Genomic DNA, 21,890 nt, shown 5'->3' on the forward strand with positions numbered 1-21,890 from the left:
AATTCGATCAACACTAAGGTACTGGTGATAATACATAAACAATAAAAATACAGCTTAAACAAACATATTTCATTTTTTTAAAAAAAAAAGATAGCAACTAGCATTATGTTTTCTTGTTGAGTCCTGATTTAACTAGTGTCCGAATTTAATGAATTTAAGCCGCGTCTAAAATCCGCCAAAAACCGGTTTCAATTGAGCGCCGACTTAAATCTTGAAACATTAAATACAATTTTAAGTGAAACCAAATATATTTTAGCGACGGCTTAAATTTAAGCCGCCGCTCAAATTCTTTAAATTCGGCCTTAGGTTAAATTTCTGGATGTAGCATGATTCCCTGACCTTCGACAAAATATATTTTTTGGTCAGAAAACCCTTAGATCAGGAAACATTCAGGTTATTAATATTTCTCTTGATAAAAATAACAATTTCGGAAAACATTAATAAAATTATCTTCCTGAAAAAAAATTGAAATGAATTGTCATATATTTCAGATTCATTAGCGAAAAAATTTTCAACAACGAATGCTTTTATTAAGTTTAAACGAACTTTATTAAGTTAAAACGAATTGGTTCGTTCGTTGTGACCCATCATTTTTTAAAAAACAAGATGATCGTTTTTAATATCGATTAACAACCCTATTATAGGTACAACCGAATAGATTAAAGATAAGCACTGAAATAAATAACTATTATTGATAATTTTGTCGGACACATAAAACTTTTGACACTTGTGACGTAAGACATCAGCTGTACTAAGATCAGGGTTGTTAATCGTTTTTGAAAACGATCGTTTTTAGCTTCGTTTTTCAATTGTTTTCAAAGACGATCGTTTTAAAACCGACCCACTCTTTTTGAACTTTTAGAAAATGAATAACGATCGCTTTTATAATAAAGTTTTATTGATAATTATGCTAACGATCGTTAACGAAGGGTTGTCATTTACAATCGTTGACGAAACGAAGAAATTTATAAAAACGGTCGTTTTTGGAATAACGATCGTTTTTGAGAAAAAAAAATACATGCAACTTGAAGGGTCGTCGTTTTTCAAAACGAATGTTTTAAAAACGACCATTTTTGAAAAACGAACTTTCAAAAAAACGATCGTTTAGTTTTTGATTTTTCGTCGTCGTTTTCATAACGAAACGATCGTTTTTCTAAAAGATGAAAACGTCACCGAGTGCACAAATTTTACGTTGCCATCTATTGTACTTGATAATCTGTTTGGGTACAATTATAGTCACACTATAGTTACGCTCAGCAAGAGTGCTGCAGATAGATAGATACGACCTATGGCAGGAAGACTAAGAAATTGATCTCGATAATTTTCGAGTTTTCATACTTTCTATTCTCTGGGTAAATGGATCGTTCCCATTTTCTTGTAAAACGATCGATTTGTTTTATAAACGACGAAGAAAAAACGAAACAATCGTTTTATAAACGATTGTTTTAGAAACAACGACCCTTACATAACAACCATTAATGACGACCTTTTAAAGAGAAAATACATTTTTTGGTTGAAAAATCCGAGGTCAGAAAACATTCAGGTTATTTTATCTCAATTTAAAAAATATAAGACAACATTCTCAACCTTATTTTCCTGCAAAAAAGTTAAAATTAATTGTCAAAAACTCCGATACTCCCGAATTTTTTTGTTTGAAAAACAATCGTTTTTGTTTTTAGCAAATTCGTTTACAAAAACGAGTTTTTTTTCAAAAAACGAAACGATGGTTGAAGAAAACGATTCATTACCCTTTCTAGGTACCAAACACTTTCAAGAATCAAATACATGCTCAGCTCAAGGGTCATTATTTCTATTCAGTATCTACAGGGTGAATAGTTTTGAATATTTCCTTCATATTCTGTATTAAATAAACAAGAGTTTTTGTAATTTATTGCTTTATAAATCTCCTTAACTCAAATATATTCTACTATGATATTACGGACGTATATTTTTCATTATTCTCTTTGGTATCAAAATCTTAAAAATTCCGGATGCAGACATTTTAAACTATTCGCCAACTGTCATGTTTCGTGGGACACACTGTACACATTACAATCTTTTAAAATGTCTTAACTTATCCTATACATATGTACAGCACTCTTACCGAGAATATTCATTAACCGTATCGATCTTTCTTGAAAACCAAACTTAATTTATTCTAACGCTACACTTCCTGAATTTTAGTTCAGAAACAGCTGGTAATTTTCCTTAATAACTCCCTTTTCAACATTTCACCGTCCAGTACGAGGGGAAACCACAAAGATAAAAATTTTAAAAAAGTGCAAGAATAATTAAAATCATTTATTTCGACAATTGATAATAATTCACATATGCAATAAATAAAATCTAACCTATTGACACCAGATCTAGAAATTTAAATAAATACAATGTATTCTTGAACCCATCTAGAATACAGGGATGAAATGCAACAAGAAAAATGACGTTGATAAAACACAATTACACAAATCAGTTATGAAGCATAAAGAACATTGGGTAAAGCGGAAGTTAAACAGATTTCAGCAGAGATCGTTGTTCATTTAATCGGTAAACTTCCTGAAATATTTTGTTTAATTTATACATTCCGAAAAATGTACGGCCGCAGAATTTCTTCTGGAATTTTACACAGTGGTTGTATCAATACAATGAAGACGACTGTTATTTAAGTTGATGGTTACCAGGCTTTTTTCAAATTAAAAGTTTACGAGAAAATAATGAGAAGCTTTTTTAATTGACAGGTTTTCTTGACTTGAATGTTTGTGTGTCCATTCTGTTTAACAGCTTGTCAAAAATCAAATTTGAAATCAAAAGTCGTCTTCATTGTTTTAGTATAAGCGCCTACCATTGTTGTACAAAAAAAATTAGGAACTGCTGAACCAATTTAAAACATTTAATCTAAGAGGAAAGCCAGTAATTTTTTTATTCCGAATTACCCAAAAAATGAAAAATCGGACATCAATAGGCAACTTTTCATTTCATTTAAACCAAAAATTTATTTATTTTCCCCAATTCTCAAAATAGAACACAAAACGAATTTAACAGGCATTTATAACTACTAAAAAAAAAGATTTTCAAAAGGGAGAGAGGAGTGTGGGGGGGGGAGGAGTATTTTGAGAAAATATCACCAATGTGAAAAAGCAATCTGAATTAATCCTTTATTAACTAATGTAACCTGTTAGGGTTTGGCCCGAAAAGTGCTCCACGAATACTGGGAAGAATCTGCTCAGAAATCATTCCTAAAAAAAATAAGATATAAAAAGGCAAAATTGCGATATTGAATAATCAAGATTAAAACCTTAATCGTTTGAAAACACTATTTGAATGAATTCGAATAAATATGTTACATCTGAGACAGACTTTCAAGAATTTGAACCGCATCTACACGGGGTTCAAACATGGTTGGTTCAGCTGGAAATTTTAATAAGTGTTTCGAGATTTGAGCTGGCGCTCAATTGGAACCAGTTTCAAATTCTTTCAGTTCGACCTCTGTTGTCCTTTTTTTGATTATAAAAATCTAGAGTAACCCAAATTAATTTTATTTTGGTATCTATCTGTATACTTTCCTTCTAAGTTGTATATCTGTCTGTTTGATAGTTTGTTTGTATCCATAAGACGCAAAAACGGGTGAACCGATTGGGCATACATTTTTTGTGGGGCCTCACATGACCCCAGATGAATGCTTAGAATTTTAAAAATTTTGTCTCCAAATTTTTAAATTTTAGTAAAATTTTGAAAATGCATGAAAAAATATAATTGAATCTGAAAACTTTTTTGTTTTTGGAATAATGTACTGTACAGAGGCTCACGGGCAGAACCACAATTAAAAGTTGTAATAGAAAATGGGTGTGAAGCGCCCTGAAAGCCGAGTTTTCTAAAAATTCTTGTTACCTAGTCTTGCCTCCAGAGTGTTGTCAACTTTAATCTTACCCTTCATCGCCAGGATTTCCAGACCACCAATACTAAACAATTTCAAATTCATAAGCAACCAAGATTTAGTAAAATTATGATAATTACGAGATATTATATCCAAGATTTAGTAAAATTATGATAATTACGAGATATTATATCCAAGATTTCTTTTAAAATGAAAACATTAGAATCTCTGATTTTCTTAGAAAATGATTTTTCCTCTTTAATCTATTTTCTTGAAAATTTCATATGGGGTTAAAGGACTGTTATGCGTAATTTCAAGTGCCCCTCCATACAAAGAGACTGTACGTTACTTAACACTTGAATTTGCAGCTGAATAAAAACTGGTTTTAATAAGTTTACATATATCTCTGTACCGGACGAACACATATATGTTTACGGATACAGTTGTAAATCCCGCATTGAGAGTCTCTTGAAGTAGTCCTTTTAAGGTCTAGACCTAACACAATAATCTTACCAATCCTTGTTTAACCAATTCTCCGTGTCCAGACGAACAGTGCAATCCTTCCCAACCTTAGACTTGTATTCTGCCTGTGCAGCAGGTATAACACCTTCCACCAACGGCTGGTCAGCCTCACGGCATCGGATGAAAACCTTCAATCAATCAATCAATCAATCAATCAATCAATCAATCCATCAATCTATCAATCAATCAATATAATGCCCAATTCATTAAATCAGGAAAGAGATATGGACTAAAAGCTTTGTGATCGGTGTTTTAATGAAAAAAAAATATCATTTAATTTATCAGAAAAATATTTCCAAGGCGAGGAAAATGTTCTTAATTTGTGTGCCTGACTTGGAAGGGGGGGGGGGGTTACTTTATAAGCAATTTTACAATTTGTTGATTATAAATTAAAATTCGGTGAAAAATCATCGAGCAATGAAGGCGGGATAACGATTTATCTGTATATTTGTCTTTAAAGTAAAAAGTGTTTCATCAGAATCAAAACAACACAATTCATATCTTCATCTAAGACGCAATGTTATGAATCTTCGGTATATAAAAATTAAAAAGGGCGTAGCTTTTCTTTAAATTTCTACAGAACAGAAAAGCAAGAAACATCTCGCATGATTTTATCAATAAAGATTTAAACATTTTTTATCTTTGCAAAAATGAAGCAAAAAAATTAATAGAGAAAAGAATAAGCAGAAAAAGTAATTATTTTCTTTTGAAAAGAAAAAGAAAAGAAAAAGCAAAAAAAAAATTATTTTCTTCAGAAAAACATTATATATACGATTTTTATGAAAAGGTTTGAAGTTCAGTTGGCTTAAAATTGCAAATCCTTAACATTTAGTACTTTTATAATGGATGTGATTGTGAATAGACAGGATTCAGTTAACTAAAATAAGATCATAAGTGCAGTGATTGCCTTCTCTATAATTAAATGTATTTTTTGTGACAAGATTCTCACCTTGTAAAGCTTTTATTTTTAAATCTTCAACATCTATACTGATGAATTAAGATAAAAATTCCATTTTAGGAATTTTATATTTATGGTTTATATAACCAGTTTTAGACAATTTTTTGAACCGTACAAATATTATGTTTTGTTAACCTGCCGGAATCTTTAAAGAAAACCTAGAATTCAATTTTTAGCTTTAGTTTTTCAAATATTAAAAGCATTTTCATAAGAAAATATATTTATATTTATATTTGATGTTTACAATTTACATGAATTTATCTTTCTTTAGTCTTAGTTTTCAAATTTTACAACTTCCATGGATTACTGTTCTCAATCGTTCTTCAGATTTAAATTCAATTACACGGAAATAATTTTCTTAAAAATTACGAGGAACGATTTATATTTATTACATTACTATTACGGGAAAACCGGATAAAACTAAAAATGTTGGGTCACCAAAAATTAGACAGAAGATTTAGATTATTCCACAATACTCAAATATTAGGTCTGTAAAGATTTTTCAAATTGTACAAAAATCTAATCATTTTATGTGTTTCCTTGACCAAATGAAAGGGCCATAATCTTCGGTTTAGTTGAAAATAGCAAAAACCCAACAGGAGCATTTACTAAACAAATTACCAAATCTGTTTATCATGATTGTAAGATTTATATATGTTTTGAAAACTCCATCTCTAAACCTGACTATGGGTGAAACTTAAATGGGCTTTTTGCATATATTTCTCAATATTTGGTCAAGGAAAAACATAAAATGATCAGATTTTTTGTACAATTTGATAGGTCTGATGATCGAGAAAAAAAATCGACATCTTCTCAGCGCATACATACATGACTTCTGGGGGCAAAAATTATTTTCAAAAGGGGGGGAATTATGTTCCGAGAAAATATACACCCATGATGTAATGTTTAATACCTGGGTTTCCAGCATCTGACAGAGCCCCTGGGTCAACAGAGCCTGCAGGATATTTGTATACCTGAACACATTTTTATTGATAAATTAACTCTTGTAGAGAGACAAGGTCTTTATCAAAAATTTTTTTTTTGGCAAAAGCACGAATTCGATTTTAAAAAGCAGATGGAATGAAAAAATGTGTGTAGTATATCTCAGGATTAAGCAGCTATCAGGGGCCGGAAACGTCTAAGTGTGTGTTCATATACCAAAAGAGTTGATGTTAAGGATAAAATAAGGAACCTAATAGATGTATGTACTGTAGGTATATACAGTACAGAAGAATCTCGGCATTTAAACAGTCTAAGAGAGTACATTTGTGTATGTTAATTGTTTTCCATGAATAAATATTATATATATATTTAAGTCAACGCTATAAGCGAAATTTGGATGCAAAGAATATAATTTGATTAAAATTTTATAATTAACTATTTGTGATTTAAGCTAACGATAATTGACGACATTGTTCTACACCTTCCTTGACTTAATAGCTGAGTGTTTCGGGCGCATGCGCTTAAAATAAGTAACCGGTCTGCAAAGCATTGCAGCTGGCTTTCTCATGGCAGACTAGAGCCATTTCCATTCCCAGGCAGCTTTCAAAATCAAACAAAGATCAAGCATATTTTCCGTTTTCAGTGGATATCTAGTTTTGAAGACAAGTCATTTTAAAGTTCATTTTTGACCCAAAGACAAAAATGAAACACGACATTTTTAATTTTTAGCCGGACAAAGAAACTACACTAAGAAATAGCTAAGATAAAGTCATGAATTTACTCTTTATTTATTGTGGTTTATAGTGCCTGCACGGTGTTAATGCACAGATCAAACTTCGGGCGGTATAAACATCAGACTCACAACCACCGGACTGGTCAGTGGTTATGGTACAAACTTCGAACTGGTCCAAACGTCAGACTGCAGTAATAACTTTAAACTAAGAAAATATTTGCTAGTATTTGAAATGTACGAGGAAACAAATTTTATTTAAAGGGACAGTAGAGGAAAAATGAAAGGGGGTATAGGCTGAAAGCTAATCACTTTAGCTCTTGATCGCGACCCATGAAAGTTTTATCTGATGTTCCTGTCTCGAGAAACTGATATAAAACTGTGTTAAAATTATACGAAAATTCATATATGAAAAATTTTGAAAATCTGAAACTTAAATCACGTGACCAGAACTATCACGAATGGCTAAAATGCTAAATGCTAAAAAAAGGCAGACCACAATTTAGAAATGGCAGGACTATGGCTACTTTGTGATTGTCGTTTTATCAATCGTTTTTGTAAAATTAGATTGTAAAGTCGACTTATTAATTGTAAATTAATTCTGGGTCTTTCTAATTAGGACTGTATAGTGTATATTGTAGGACTGTATAGTGTATAGTGTAGGAAGTAGGAATATTTTCCAAAAACAAAAAGAAAGGACTTACTTTGCTTTATCCTTGGTGTATACTGACAGCTTAGACTTAGCTTCATCCAGAACAGATGCAACATGATCGTCACGAGATTTTAAACTCTAAAATTAAATTGAAATTTGACAATGTTTTTAATTATTCCCATATAGGTCCCTGTACTCTATTCCGTTCCTCGAAAGTCGCAGCAGTTTGTAAAAAATGCGTTTTTAAGGTAAAAAATAGTAGATGACACGACATATTGATAATTGTTCCTTAAAGGGACAATGCCCGATTTACAACGGTACCATTAAAAGCTTTGCCTAATCAAGTATGAAATAGACATCAATTTTATTGTTTCTTATTTTCATTTGCGGTTTCTTTACGAGAGTGACTTTGCTCATTTCTTAATTGATAAGAAATAATGGAAACATTCACAGAATTGGGTTTCCGAGTCAGAAAAACGAGGGATTCTTCCTTATTTTTGGATCAGATTAAGGGAACCTTTATAAATCGGGAATTGCCATCTTTGCATGGAGGCTTTAAGGAGAAAATAAAATAAAGTAACTATATTGCAATCTCTTTCTGTTGGCACAATTCAACGGAATCCTTTTCAAATATTGATAATATTCGGTGTTAATGATGCTACAAACTCGATTTTAAAAAATTGATGTTAGTTCCACATTTTTAAAAATTATTTCAGTCTTGGTTGACCCTTTAAGTTCTAACGATATAATAACCCTCAAAATCAATATTAAAAATGTTAAAAAAATCACAAGAACTCAAACAAAATACTTTTAAAAAAATTTTTTTTGTCAAACGAAAAAAAAACCATGTGTCTACCTTGAGCCTGGCTTGATTAAGCATGTTGCTTGACTGAATCTTCTTTTGAAGTTCAACCTGTTCAAAGACACAGTGTTAAAAACATACTTTTAAAAACACTGTTAAAAAATTTTAAACTTGGTTATCGAATAATAAATACCCAACCGGCTAATCAAATTTATGGAACAGGTTTGTTTCAGAAACCATCCTCTCCCTCCCCCTCCCAGTTTACAAGCGAATACTTGTTAAAATAAATGAAGTGCTCAATTGAAAACAATATATCCTATTATAGTTTGTTGACCGTATAAAGGACGAAAAACATGTTTTGAAAAGCTAAAAATTGGTTGTGCAAAGAAAAAAAAAGAAAAAAAAATTAACCTGTTTTTCCTTCCTCTCATAGTATTCCATAATTTTCAGCCTCTGTTGTTGAACAAGGCGTCCTAAAGTAATAAACAAATAAGTATGATTTACCAAGAAACAAGTGGAACATATTACGTTTTAATAAATATTTCTCTGAACCGAGAGCGACTTATTATTAATAACGTACGAACGTAGACTTCCTTCGAATATTTCTCTTCAACTTTAATCTCTTCTTCTTTTTACTGTTAGGTACCTGAAAAATGAAAATAAACCCCTAAAATCTAGAGAGGTATTAAGGAGAAACATTTTGGAAAGCCTGCACGGCAGTCGTGGAATAGTTTTCGTACAAAGTAACAATACTTTAGAAAAACAAACACTACAAATTCGTTAAAATAGAGATATATCACCTTTCTCAATGTTGAACTCCTCCTCAGCCTTAGCATCGATTTCTTCTGCCTTCTCATTTGCCTCCTAATTTATAATTAGTTTATAAGGAAAATTCTTATTTCTAAAAAAATGAAAGTATCGATAAAAACTTTTATAATAGTGCAATTTAATCAAACATAACTCAATGAGGAATAAATTGAAGAAAAAATGTTTGATTTTCCGATTTACTTTTAAATTAAAAAGTGTAGTATTAGGATTTCGGAGAAAAAAATTTACAATTTGACTTTGTTTGTACAGTTTCTCTCTGTGTCTCTGATACTTTAAACCCAATTATTCATTTTTTCTTCCTAATTAGAGAGAAAAAAAAGTCAGGGTACAGTGGTGCATTGCAGGAAATATTTTTTTCTTTATCTGTTCAGTGTTCTTGTTATCATTGTAAACAATTGGAAGTATGATGAAGTTGCAGAAAGAATTCTATACTGCAGAATGTATATTGCAAGGGAGTGTTTATTATTCTGTTTAGCACAATTTATCTCTTATTTTGATTACTGATACTTCAGTCATTTATATATTTTTACACCCCAAATACTGTACACATTTACGAAGTATAGTACATGTACACAACAAACCTGCCAAAGTTCACAATGACACAAAAAGTGTATTTTAATGCCCTAAAGGCCAAAATGTACTTTCAATCCCAATTCCATTTGAGATCAAAAATGTAATTATACGCTCCCATGTTTATGTTCTGCTACCTGTTCAATGAAGGCCATCATATGCTTGATCTGCTTCTGAACATCAGCGTCTGTCATACTCATGATTAGGCAGGGGGGGTTGTGCTTTCTGTAACAAAAAGAAGCTCATTAGTGTGTGTAGGAATTATACAATACAAAAATAATACAATTGAAACTTGGAATACAAATTACATATGCATACAAAGATTTTTAAATCAGAGTCCAAAACATATTTTGAAATCGTTGGTTATGATTTACAAATAAATTTTCACATTTAAATAATTTTTTTTACTATAAACAAACATATGTTAAATAAAAACTTCAATAATCTAATATTAAAGAGATTCTTTTTGGTACTTAATGCCAATTTAGTTTGAGCAAAGTGCTTTCATCTTATTGTTTTGTTTGAAGAAAACAACTTCAGATAATGATTAAATGTTATCAACAGCGTGGAGACTAGTTTGATGCATTACAAAAATGAAAATAAATTTGCAGTTGATTTTCAAGTATGGCAATAACATGGCAATTATTGATTTGAATAATATTCGACTTTTAATAATTTCTTAACCAATATTTTCATATTATGCAAAATAAACATTGTAAAGTTTACAGGCCTCTTATAGCCTTACTTGCCCAGGCCAACTGTTTTCTATGCTCGATTGTTTCCTAGACTCGATTGACCGGCCAGCTGTCACCAAGAGAAGATTGACCGGTCAGAAGTTTCCCGGACAAAATTGACCGGCCATCTGTCGCCTAAACTAGATTGACCGGCCAGCTGTCGCCTAGACTGCATTGAACGGCCAGCTGTTTCCTAAACTAGATTGACCGGCCAGCTGTTTGCTTGACTAGATTGACCGGTCAGATATTCCTTAGGCTAGATTTGCCACGAGACTCTGAAAACTATCGACTTTAATAGATAAAACTTTAATTTTGTTGAAAAAAATGTAGTAAAAAGAATTTAAAATATTTTAAAAGAGTAAAAATAGGACAATAGAAAAAATTATTTCAGCATAAAAGAGAGAATGTAGCGAAGATAAAAAGATGGTAATATTGTAAGGAAAAACGTGAAAAAATAAAATAAGTAAATCCCTCGGGAAACTTAATTATTAATATAATAATTATCTACAACTACTTTACAGGGAAGTTAGGGAATTTTACTTTACCAAGGATTCATCAGACCTATTTTGCCTACAACACATCCAGAGCGCAGCGAGGGATGTTTTGTAGGCAAAATTGGACGAGGGACCCATGGTTATTGGTTAAGTATGATTTATAATTTCCCGAAAAAGTCGATGTATACAATTTTATCGTCTTTTGAGATGCAAATGCGCGAATTATTTCACCAAGGGACATTATGTAACTAATCTTCCCTCTGTTAGGGGAATCATAGGTCGGTTATGTTGGTCAAAAGGCGGTAAAAATGATAAAAGATAAGAAAAGTTTTAATAATAGTTGAAGGAAAATATTTAAGTGAACTTGGTTTAGCGTATAAGAGAAAGATAATAATAAGGTTAACATGTTTTAAAAAAACTTGATATTAGAAGAAGTTTGCTTATTAACACGCCAAAGCATTCAAGATAAAGATGAAAATATACAAAACTAGGGAAAAAAGTACAAAAGAAAAAGGAAAATTCTAACAATAATAAAATACACTTAATTTTCATCAAGGTTTAGTGTTAAAACAAAATGATGGAAATATTTCAATTTAGAAATCAAAACTTTTAATCAATTCACAGGAAAACCAGTTTTTAAGAAAGTGCTGATGTAAAAGATGGCTAACTATAAAACAAAAGTGAAACAAAACTTTAAAAACTTACTTTTTGACACGTATGCCGTAACCTTTAAGAAAATGATGACAATATCCAAAAACTACGGAACGATGGGACAAAAGAGGGAAAATGTTCTCATCAATTCAAATCTTCTGTTTAATAGCTGAATTGCCCGATGTTGCCCAGGTTACTCATAGTTAATCCCGCCGTTTACCCGTTCTTGGTCTTAAATCATGATAAGCAGTGCCCGGGGTCCCGTGAAATTTAAAAAATCCATAATTTTTTATAGCCTATGTCACTAAAAAATATGCAGCCAATTTGGTTCAGCCGTTTGGCTAGCTATAGCGAAAAAATAAATGAGCGAAGAGATTTATAAAAAATAAAGATGGTTCCCTGAGAAGAGAATAGTTCCACCGAACACAAGACCAGTTCCTACCCAGTGCAACGTAGTGAAGGGGTTCTGTACACAATCCAATATTCAAGAAATAATAAAAAAATAAATAAATTTTTCTGTACTTTGAACTTCCACGTGATTTAAATTATATAAAAGATTTATCATTTGTAATCAAGAAAATTGATCCTAACCCCATGCAATTCATAATTGTTGGTCAATTGAATTATGATAATACCATATTGTGTCTGTGAAAATAACGTTTTTATTTTAAGATAAGTTGAATATGAATATTGTAAGAGTTTAGTTCCTGAAAGTACCAGATAGAGAAGAGAAGCGACAGAAATTTTCTTAAAGTAACAACCAGGGTAACTGTTAAACTAGCACACTCTAAAAATTAAAATATGATGTTAAAAAGGATTAAATACTATGTACTTCCCTCATAAATCCCTTTGTTGATTTAATTTGTTTTTGTCCGGAAGTTTGGTGTTTACGCGGAGCGCCCACATTGTTTTAGGATTTGATTTGCTAAATTGGGAAGANTATTCAATATTCATACACCCATGATTTATCTTTTCCTGACTATAGCATAACAATTTTTTTATTATGGTCAAGGTTTAATTTTGGGGAAATAATGTGAAGAAAGGGTTCCAATAATATACCTGTAGTTAAAACAAAGACAGCTGAGATACACAAGTACTGTGTAATTATATTTCCTATCAGATACAACAGCATACTAGGCATCTGTAAAATTATGTTGAGAACATGAAATAATTTCGAGGGACTCATCATCATTGACAAAAAAAACATATTTTCCAAATATAAGTTAAAATTAACTGAAAATTTCAGATTTTTTTCTACTGACAAAATTGTGTGAGCTATTGGAGGGACAATTTAAGAAAAGAAATTAAAAAAATTATATCGTTTAAAAAAAATTAAATTTTCGCAAAAAAGTTACCTGAATATTAATAAATGGCAGAATGAATGGAGTTGAATTGATTGTTATCGCAGCATGTTTGTATATATCAGGTGCAAGCAGAAGAAATCCTGAGAAAAAATCAATATTCAATCAATAAATCAAATAAAAACTGTTATTATCCAGCATACATATCGTCTAGAGAAATAGAAAATTCCAAAAAACATATGAACAGAAATACAAGGTTTTTTGTAACCTTGTGTTTTTCATTGAAAATTGTAAATACCTGGCAATGGTAAGGCGTGCAGAAAAAACATCGCTTCCTTAGGATGCTTCCCATGTTTAGCGTAAATTACCTCCTGATAATAAATAAATAAAAAATTTGTTTCAGAATCATTTCTAAATCTATAAGAAGAAAAAGTAATAAACATTTATTAACCCATAGGTCGACGCTCCTGTCCATCAAAGTGTATCTATGGATAATGCCCCAAATTATTACATAATGCTGAGGTAATTGCTAAATAATGACAGATTTACTCCCGCCCGGGACAGAATTATTAAATTACATTCAATTAATAGTTTACAAGACCCTGATCTAGAATAGGATAAACTGGGCTTTTAAGCAGTTCACGCCTATCTTCCTCTTCAACTTTTAACTGTGGCTCTATCTGTGAGCATCAATGTTTTGTTCAATATAAAACAAAAAAGTTCGCAGAATTATTGATATTTTTCCTCGGATTTTTAAAAGGGGGATGGAGGGGGGTGCACGATACGTATTACTCTCGGGGAAATTTAAACATAACTTAGCATTGCCGTAGGAGGCTGGGTTTTTGCATGCGAACTTAAAATTATGTAATTACATGCATGTTTTGGTCTATTTGATGTTGCTACTAAGCAAATAGTGTTACTAGTAGTGTTCATTGGAATATTTTAAGCCATAAGTCTATTAGTCATCTTCTTCTACAAGAACTTTCTAGTAATCACTGTATGATAGGTTGACCCCTTAATTACCCTCTGGCGAGCAGCGCGCCCATAAGAGTTCTCAAACTTAACGAAAGAAATAGAATCCTTGTGTCCAGTACCCTAGAATCGACATGCTACATGAAAACATATGGCTGGATGACCCAGAAGGTGACTGCTGGCTGCTAGCACGCCGATCAGAGAGGTCTTACGAAAGTTTTTTCCCCCCCAAGAAATGTAATCCTTGTGCCCAAATACATATAAATCGACATACAACATGTAAAATATGTTGTAAGATGACCCATAATGTAACTGCCGGCTACTAGCGCATCGGAAGCTTAGGCTGGGTTTTTGCATGCGAACTTAAAATTATGTATATTAAATGCATTTTTAAGTTTATTTGATGTTGCTACTAAGCAAATAGTTTTACTAGTAACTTAGTAACTTAGTGGGGTCTGTTTACATTTAACAATTACTGTGTCTCACGTTCATTGGAATATTTTAAGCCATAACTTAAGTCTATTAGTCATCTTCTACAATTCTTTTATAGTTCTCACTGTTTGATAGGTTGACCCCATATTTACCCTCTGGCGAGCAGCGCGCCAATAAGAGTTCTCAAACTCATTTTTTTACGTAAGAAATAGAATCCTTGTGTCCAGTACCCTAGAATCGACATGCTACATGAAAGCATATGGCTGGATGACCCAGAAGGTGACTGCTGGCTGCTAGCACGCCGATCAGAGAGGTCTTACGAAAGTTTTTTTCCCCAAGAAATGGAATCCTTGTGCCCAAATACATATAAATCGACATACAACATGTAAAATATGTTGTAAGATGACCCATAATGTAACTGCCGGCTACTAGCGCATCGGTTAGAATGCTCCAATATCTATTTTTAGCCCAGAAATATATTCTTCGTGCCCAGCTACCTGTAAAACGACTTACAACATGTAAAATCTGTACTAAGATGACCCATAATGTAATGGTTGGCTACTAGCGCGCAGTCAGAATGTTCCAATATTTCTTTTGACCTCAGAGATGAATTCCTTGTCCCAATTTTGCTATAATTTGATGCATCTTTCATGCTACTTTTCTTCTAACTTGGGCCAAACTTGGCACAGAAGTATTCAAAGATATTTATTTTTTTTTGGCGCGCGCGACGTCATATAAAGCTTTGTAGGTGAATTTTTTGAGCGCATATTTGTGTGCATAGTTTTAGAATAAATATACAAGCGCAATTAATGAAGTTAAGATTGATTTATTGTCTAAAAAGTCGTAATTTTTACAAAAAGCGAGCGCACTTTTGCTCAGGTCCGTTCAAGACTAAAAATGCATGTGATATTCATGATTTTAGGTTCGCATGCAAAAAATCAATGCTAAGTTATGTTTATACACTGCAGTTTAAATTTCCCCGAGAGTAATAAGTATCCCCCCCCCCCCCCNGTGAGGTTTCGCACAAAATTTGGGCCCAATCGGTTCAACCGTTTTGACGTTTATAGGATACAAACAGACAGACAAGGAAAGTATTTATATAGATAATCTGACCTGATATATGCCCATCCTAGCCGACATAAAAAGAGCAAATGTTAGTAGAGATATTCCTATAGTTAACCACCAATTATCCCAGTCATCTCCTTCTAAAATATTAAAATTAGTATTATTGTATAAATAATTCACTTTGAAATATATATTGGTTTTTAATCAGAGACGTATTTTTTGAAAGATTTACAGGGGTATATTAATTATTTTTAACTACTTTACAATTTACAGGGAAGTAAAGGGAATTTTACTGTACCAAGGGTTCCCAAGACATCCAGGGCGCAGCGAGGAATGTTTTGTAGGCAATTGTAATTCCCCGAAAAAGTAGTTAGTTACAAATTTATCGTCTGTTGAGATGCAAATGCGCGAATTTTTTCACGAAAACTTCGCGGAGCTCGTCGTTATTTTTCTTAATTGTCCCAAGGGACGTTAAGTAACGTCCATCTGTTGGGGGAGGGAGGGAATCATTGGTCGGTTATGTAAAATATATATATTTTTTGAAAACTCTTTCCCCCCCTCTCTTAGAAATTATTTGTTTTCCCACTGAAGTTAGTTTCGTTTAAATATATGCTTTTGGTAAAAATTACTGACTTTGGGGGATTTTTTATCTAAGCCTTAATAAAAATTAAAAACTTTTGATTTTTGATTTTCTTCCGATTCAATAAAAATACCCCCACAATGTTTTAGTTTACTATGTAATTTTACATGAAATTTTTTTAATAATTAACTAAGTCAAAATGTTCTTAAAAGATTTCAAAAATGGTTTATGACCGACCCAGGAAAAATTCCACTAACATTTAAATATATCTGAAACGTTTGGAACGTTTTATACAATTTTCATTTTAAAAAGGCATTGAAAAAATATTACTTAACTTATCTCATCTTTTCAAGTTATAAAAATTTCCCATTCTTTTTTAGTCCTAAAAGAATTTTTTTTGGAGCAAGTTTTTAAAATTGACGTAGTAAATATTTTAAAGATTGTGTATGCATGAATGCATGACATCAAACACAAAGGAAAAGTTTTTCTTTGAGATAACAGTTCAAAGATTCTACTTTTTGGCTCTTAGAGAATAAATTTTATAATACTTTAACTTCAAACATTATGTACAATGTACACTTACAAGAAGAAGAATTATCAAAAGTAACACACAGGATTAAAAATGAGTTTAAACTTTAAAACTTGATATAATTCAATAGGTCTCGTTTAAAACAAATTATGTTGGTTTGTAATAATATTTAAATTGGACTGACTTCTGAAATCTTTAATATAACTCATTTTTAAATATTTATCTAATAATTATGCTGAGCTTCGGAAAGTGTTTTTCTTGGAAATTTTATGCCGAGTTAAAATTTGAAAACCATATAAAAAAACAGTTAGACCAAGAAAACCTGACCTAACAAAAATGGTTTTTGCATCTGAGATAGTCATTAGTCATAACAGATAACTATGTATAAAATAAATGTTGGAAGATTTCGAAAAAAATTATATCCATTTTGTTTTTGTTCATTTTGCACAAAACCCCCAATGGGAGGTTGACCCAATTCCAATACTAATGCTCCCTACTTTATGGGTAATGGACATCACAGGATTGGGCCCTGATTCTCAATCTTCTGTCAAAGTTATCTTCGAGATTAAATCTATCTTCGCAAATGTGATGATGATCTTATACGAACAACCGTCGGGTACAAAAACTATTTTTAACTAGCTGGGAAACCCAGCTTTATCTGGAAACCAGACTTTCTCTAATAAAGTCAACCTACTTAGTTTAGAATTGTAGATTTATAAAGTTACCTGATATATTAGTTTTATTATTCTGCGTGGACATGATAGTACATGTTCCAATCCCTAAACTGATCATCAGAACTGAACTGTATTTACTCCAGGTATACCGTTTACCTAACAATACACAATATTTACAAACAAGAAAAAACTCACCCTCCCTCCCCATACAAAAAAATAAATTAAAAAATAGAGCATCTGTTTCTTTTATATGCAAAAATTGACCAATACAAGTTGTGTTGGTGGGGATTTTTTTTTATTAAATAGTGATTCTAATATTCTCTTGACTGTACTGCATATTTTCTCAAAAAATCATCTTCTTTACCCCCCTCTGTTAAAGTTCTTTTTTTCTCCAGAAGTTATTTATGTTTTTTTAAGGGTTTTATTCGCTGAATTGGGAATAATAAGTGATTTTGAGGAGAAAATCAATGATTTTTTTGGTAAAAAAGTATCAAAACTAATACAAAATTGCCTTTATTTGACCAAGTTTTCACCCCCCCCCCCCAGTCATCAAAATCATTGTTCTACCTTTCCCCCGGGGGGGGGGGGGGATTCTGAACAATATACACCCCTGAAATGAATATTTAAACAGGTAAAAATGAGAAAAGATTTGATTATATAAAAAAGATGAGGTTTAACTATCAGTTCTTAGAATTCTTATCTTTACGACCACATTGTGCAGTATGTTGAATGTAAATTTGTCCAAACAAGTCGGAAAAAATATGTTTATAAAATTCAACCAATTTTGACTACGACAAAAAAAATCTCGATAATTTATACGCGACGGTACAAAAAAAACGATTATTGGAGGGTTTAGGGGCATTTCTAGGCATTAACAATTTTCGAAATTGGGCCCAGTTGTTTAAGTTATAATGCCAAAGGGGCTTTGTACTTTTTAAGTTCACATTCTTTAATCCTAAGTCTGTTCTTTGACATGTATCAAAATATCAGAATTTTGGTCCCTAAAAATTACACGCGGTAAAATGATCTTTTTAAAACGCGCTATATTTGAAAAAATGTTAACCACCCTCAAATGGTTTATTTCATCCAAACGCAAAATCAAAACCTATCCTATCTTGAAAACTAAAAATACTTAAGATATGATGTAAAATCATAATGTTTTATTAAAACGTGAAAAGTTAAGGTATTACCTAGAAGAACAAATCCCATGATCATATTTGCAAGAAGGGAACCAGCTCTGAATATCATGTGCAGCGGCATAGGGATATTGAAGTTTAACGCGTAGTTGTTCGTAACACTAACTGCAAGTAAATATAAATCAATATCAAATGGCATGCAAGCAGGGGTTGCACACTCAAAGACACATAGTTAAACTACTATTCGCAATTCATTAAATCTGGCCTCTGATTTTTTATTAAGGAGGCTTGGCATCTAACGCATTTTTCAATATCTCAGCCAATACCGGAGCTAATCTTGCATGTATACAAATTTGATGAGGTTTAATGAGCACTGAAAGAACAAATGAATGTACCAGACTGGAGGATCTGAAAGATGTAACTACAATGTCCTTATCAGTGGGGTTGATTCAAGACTTCAAGTATAACAAGTAAGTAAAGATGGCCTAGAGGAACGGGATATTAAGTTAAATCTTTCTTATCTCCGGTCTGGGTCTGGCTACATAATATCTGACACCTCCGACGGCTCTAACTTTATTTATCTCCTATTAGACTTAGAGGCACCCAATTCAAAACTACAATGACCTCTATAGATTAATAAAAATAAAAATGTTTTCATGCTCTGACAGATATTTTCAAAAGATAAATTTGGGGTGATCTAGCCAAAAATAACAAAGGTGCCAGATCATATATAATTTTTGAAAAAAAAGTTGATAATAACGTGACTAAACTGAAAGTAAAGAGAAATAAATATTTTTTTTAATTAACTTACCAAGAAAGTACATGATTACTAAAGTAAACCAAGCATTGAATGGAACTTTCAGAGGAACTGTTCCCCACTTCATGGTGAACACAAATCCCTCTAAACAGAAATTATATTATTTGTTAAGTCTTGAGGTTTGTATTCATATTCTTAGCATTATTTCAAATAACGCTCTTTTGACCACATTCATACATTACAATTTACCCAAATACTGGCATTGAAATTCTTTAGTTTATCCATTTCAGCGAAAACCCAGCAAATTTATTGCCGGGTTTTACTAATAATCTGAAGGAACCTGGAGTAAACTGAAATACATTGGCTGGCAGACATGATAAATCACAAATTAGACTCGTGGGTTTGATAATTAATGATAAGAAAATTCAATTCAATTGTAAGCTGTGGGCAATTCGATTTCAATTAAAATTATATCTTGATTAATATTGAAAAAAAATTATACTCTGGGGGATCTATTTATTGATTCAGAATTCTGCTAATCTCTGCTTCTTTTTAAATTCTGTCTGATAGTTCTGGTTTGTTGCAAGGAAGTTCAGCTAATTATGTTTCTAAATTCAATATTTTAGCTGCGGACATTGATCCCATGAACAATCATAAATTAATAACCCTAGCAAGTTTTTTGAATTTATAAGTTGCTATCTCAGTAGGTTAGTAGATTGTTGAATGTTGATGACTTAACTATAGAATTATAGATCTAAACACGATTAATGTGTACTAATAATTTTGATAAAAATGGTTAAATAGTTAGTCATGTACTCAAATGATAGGAGGGGTTGGGTGGGGTGGCAAATATCGTTCTCTAGGACAGACTCAACCCCAGTTTTTTCTCATCCTAGAAACTTAACTCACCTATGGCAATTATAAGAAATTGAGTAAATGTGACAAGATTTCCAATGCCAGGCGCTTCTTGAATTAATAACTCCAGGAAAACCACATTACTGAAAAGTAGTCAATAGATTAAATAATCCGCAGACTGTGAAGACAAAGTCCTACCTCGTTAAAATAAGTATTCTGTTTTTAAAATATTTTGAAAAAGGCTTTATATTGTTGATTGGGTAAAGAAAGAAAGAAGTTTAGCACAGATTCTTGAATATAATGAAGCAGACATTATGAATTCCGTACAGTAGTCTTTGTAAATCTNCCCCCCCACACAAAGAACAACAAATTATTTCAAGACCCTTGTTCATTACTGAGTGTTGGTGTATAAAAGTTATAAAATGCTGAAATCAAATATAAAATCTACCTGCAGCACCCAAGCAATACCATAATCACCGCCAACTCGGCCTTTCCAATCATGATGTTTTATGATATTTTCAGCTACTATTTAATATCAGATATACTTATACATTCTATCTATTAAAATAAGAAATTGTTTTGCTCTATCAAATTTTTAATTTTTCTAATTAATACAGAAATATATCTTTGTCAGTCAAATTGTGACTGAAATATATGACTTTAACTTACTTGACACTTGACTAAGTCATGTGATCAGCTGGTTTATATATTTAGTACTCCCTCCTCCAACTAGACTCGTACCTACCCTCGCAAATCCAGTTCCAGTTTTCTGCTTACAGCCAACTTTTATTTTAACCGACTTACCTCGCAAAACTATGATAATTTATAAAGCTGTATTTTTTCTTCTTTCGAGTATACAGGGTTGCCCGAGTTGCCCAATGCCCACAGAGGCGGCTTATAGGGGGGGGGGGACGTCCCATCCCTGGAAAATTTAAGAGCGAAATAAGAGAAACCGGGCCCCTTCTAGCCCTTTTTTCTTTCGATTTTTAAGAAGAGGTTAACGGAATATTAGCCTGCACCGCCATTTGTACAGATAATGAAGATTTTTTTTATAAAATCCAACTTTAGGGTTCACATTTCCACCTTTCACCCACCATCTGGTCATGGTCTTTACATAAATTTGACCTAATTCCCTGCAAAAATTCAATTATCCCGCCCCCCCTTCTGGAAAATATAATTAGCCGCCCCTGGTTGTGGATAGCATTTTGTTTAAAGTCTGAATTAGAAAGGGGCCGGGGGGGGGGAGTGGCAGGACCTTTGCACCCCCCTGAAATTTTAGAACAGCTTCTCAAAAGCACTAAAAAAAGAAAACCTATAGCAAAACAGAAAAAAATATTTATCTTAAAAAAATGTTCGCCTGCAGCGCCGCATTTGTTTCCTAAATCTGAATTTATTTGTTCCAAAATAACTCTAGCACCCCCCTCACTTAAATTCTATATCCGCCCTGTGAGTCGTAGTGAACTCTTTGTTTCTGGTAATCGACTAAGATTTAAATTCGATTTTTGGTCTTATATAGGTCATGGAGGTATATGATTTGGCAAAGAAAGGTCGAAAAATACAAACAATCCGTCACCAGTGCTAGTTATAATATATACCCATTATTAACTATAATGATGAAACCATAAATTGGAATTAGAAGAAATTTTCCCACAACCTCATGTTTTTGAGGTTAGTGAATAAATTTCACTAGAACACATAACAATTAGTGTTTTGTGTTATATTTTATAAATAATTACTTACTTACTAGAATAAAATTAATAGGAACGATTTAAGAAACATCTGAATTCTTTACATGAAGAAGCCTTATCCTTGGCGTCTTAACTTGCATTTGATAA

General features: G+C 32.1%; 2 protein-coding genes across 2 annotated transcripts; both read right to left on the reverse strand.

Annotated features, from left to right (window-relative positions):
- Nucleotides 1-2,286: 2,286 nt before the first annotated feature.
- Nucleotides 2,287-10,125, reverse strand: LOC111704957 (V-type proton ATPase subunit E). Its single transcript, XM_023477357.1, has 10 exons — nt 10,013-10,125; nt 9,278-9,341; nt 8,889-8,950; nt 8,532-8,588; nt 7,728-7,813; nt 6,265-6,325; nt 4,385-4,521; nt 3,886-3,956; nt 3,170-3,233; nt 2,287-2,553 (listed from the first exon to the last, which is right to left on the reverse strand). Exons 1-10 carry the CDS (start codon nt 10,073-10,075, stop codon nt 2,538-2,540), a joined length of 681 nt encoding a protein of 226 aa, XP_023333125.1. The 5' UTR covers nt 10,076-10,125; the 3' UTR covers nt 2,287-2,537.
- Nucleotides 10,126-12,115: 1,990 nt separating this feature from the next.
- LOC111704952 (UDP-xylose and UDP-N-acetylglucosamine transporter) lies at nt 12,116-20,636 on the reverse strand. The gene is made up of 11 exons (XM_023477352.1): nt 20,504-20,636; nt 20,110-20,198; nt 19,255-19,344; nt 18,498-18,608; nt 17,359-17,463; nt 15,573-15,664; nt 13,354-13,426; nt 13,110-13,198; nt 12,814-12,895; nt 12,462-12,541; nt 12,116-12,220 (listed from the first exon to the last, which is right to left on the reverse strand). Exons 1-11 carry the CDS (start codon nt 20,554-20,556, stop codon nt 12,131-12,133), a joined length of 954 nt encoding a protein of 317 aa, XP_023333120.1. The 5' UTR covers nt 20,557-20,636; the 3' UTR covers nt 12,116-12,130.
- Between the last annotated feature and the right edge of the window lie 1,254 nt (nt 20,637-21,890).

Source organism: Eurytemora carolleeae, unplaced genomic scaffold, assembly GCF_000591075.1.
Source record: "Eurytemora carolleeae unplaced genomic scaffold, Eaff_2.0 scaffold644, whole genome shotgun sequence".
Lineage (NCBI taxonomy): Eukaryota > Metazoa > Arthropoda > Copepoda > Calanoida > Temoridae > Eurytemora > Eurytemora carolleeae.

Bases quoted from the DNA above. Each gene is read 5' to 3' on its own strand.
- LOC111704957 (XM_023477357.1), bottom strand. From the start codon at position 10,075: ATGAGTATGACAGACGCTGATGTTCAGAAGCAGATCAAGCATATGATG. The intron at 8,951-9,277 runs GTGATATATCTC...TTATTACTTTAG, and splicing joins GGAGTTCAACATTGAGAAAG to GACGCCTTGTTCAACAACAG. The intron at 3,957-4,384 runs GTAAGATTATTG...GAAATTGTTTAG, and splicing joins AATTGGTTAAACAAGGATTG to TATTGGTGGTCTGGAAATCC.
- LOC111704952 (XM_023477352.1), bottom strand. From the start codon at position 20,556: ATGATTGGAAAGGCCGAGTTGGCGGTGATTATGGTATTGCTTGGGTGC. The intron at 19,345-20,109 runs GTGAGTTAAGTT...ATTTCTGTTTAG, and splicing joins ATTTCTTATAATTGCCATAG to AGGGATTTGTGTTCACCATG. The intron at 17,464-18,497 runs GTAATACCTTAA...GTGTATTGTTAG, and splicing joins CATGGGATTTGTTCTTCTAG to GTAAACGGTATACCTGGAGT.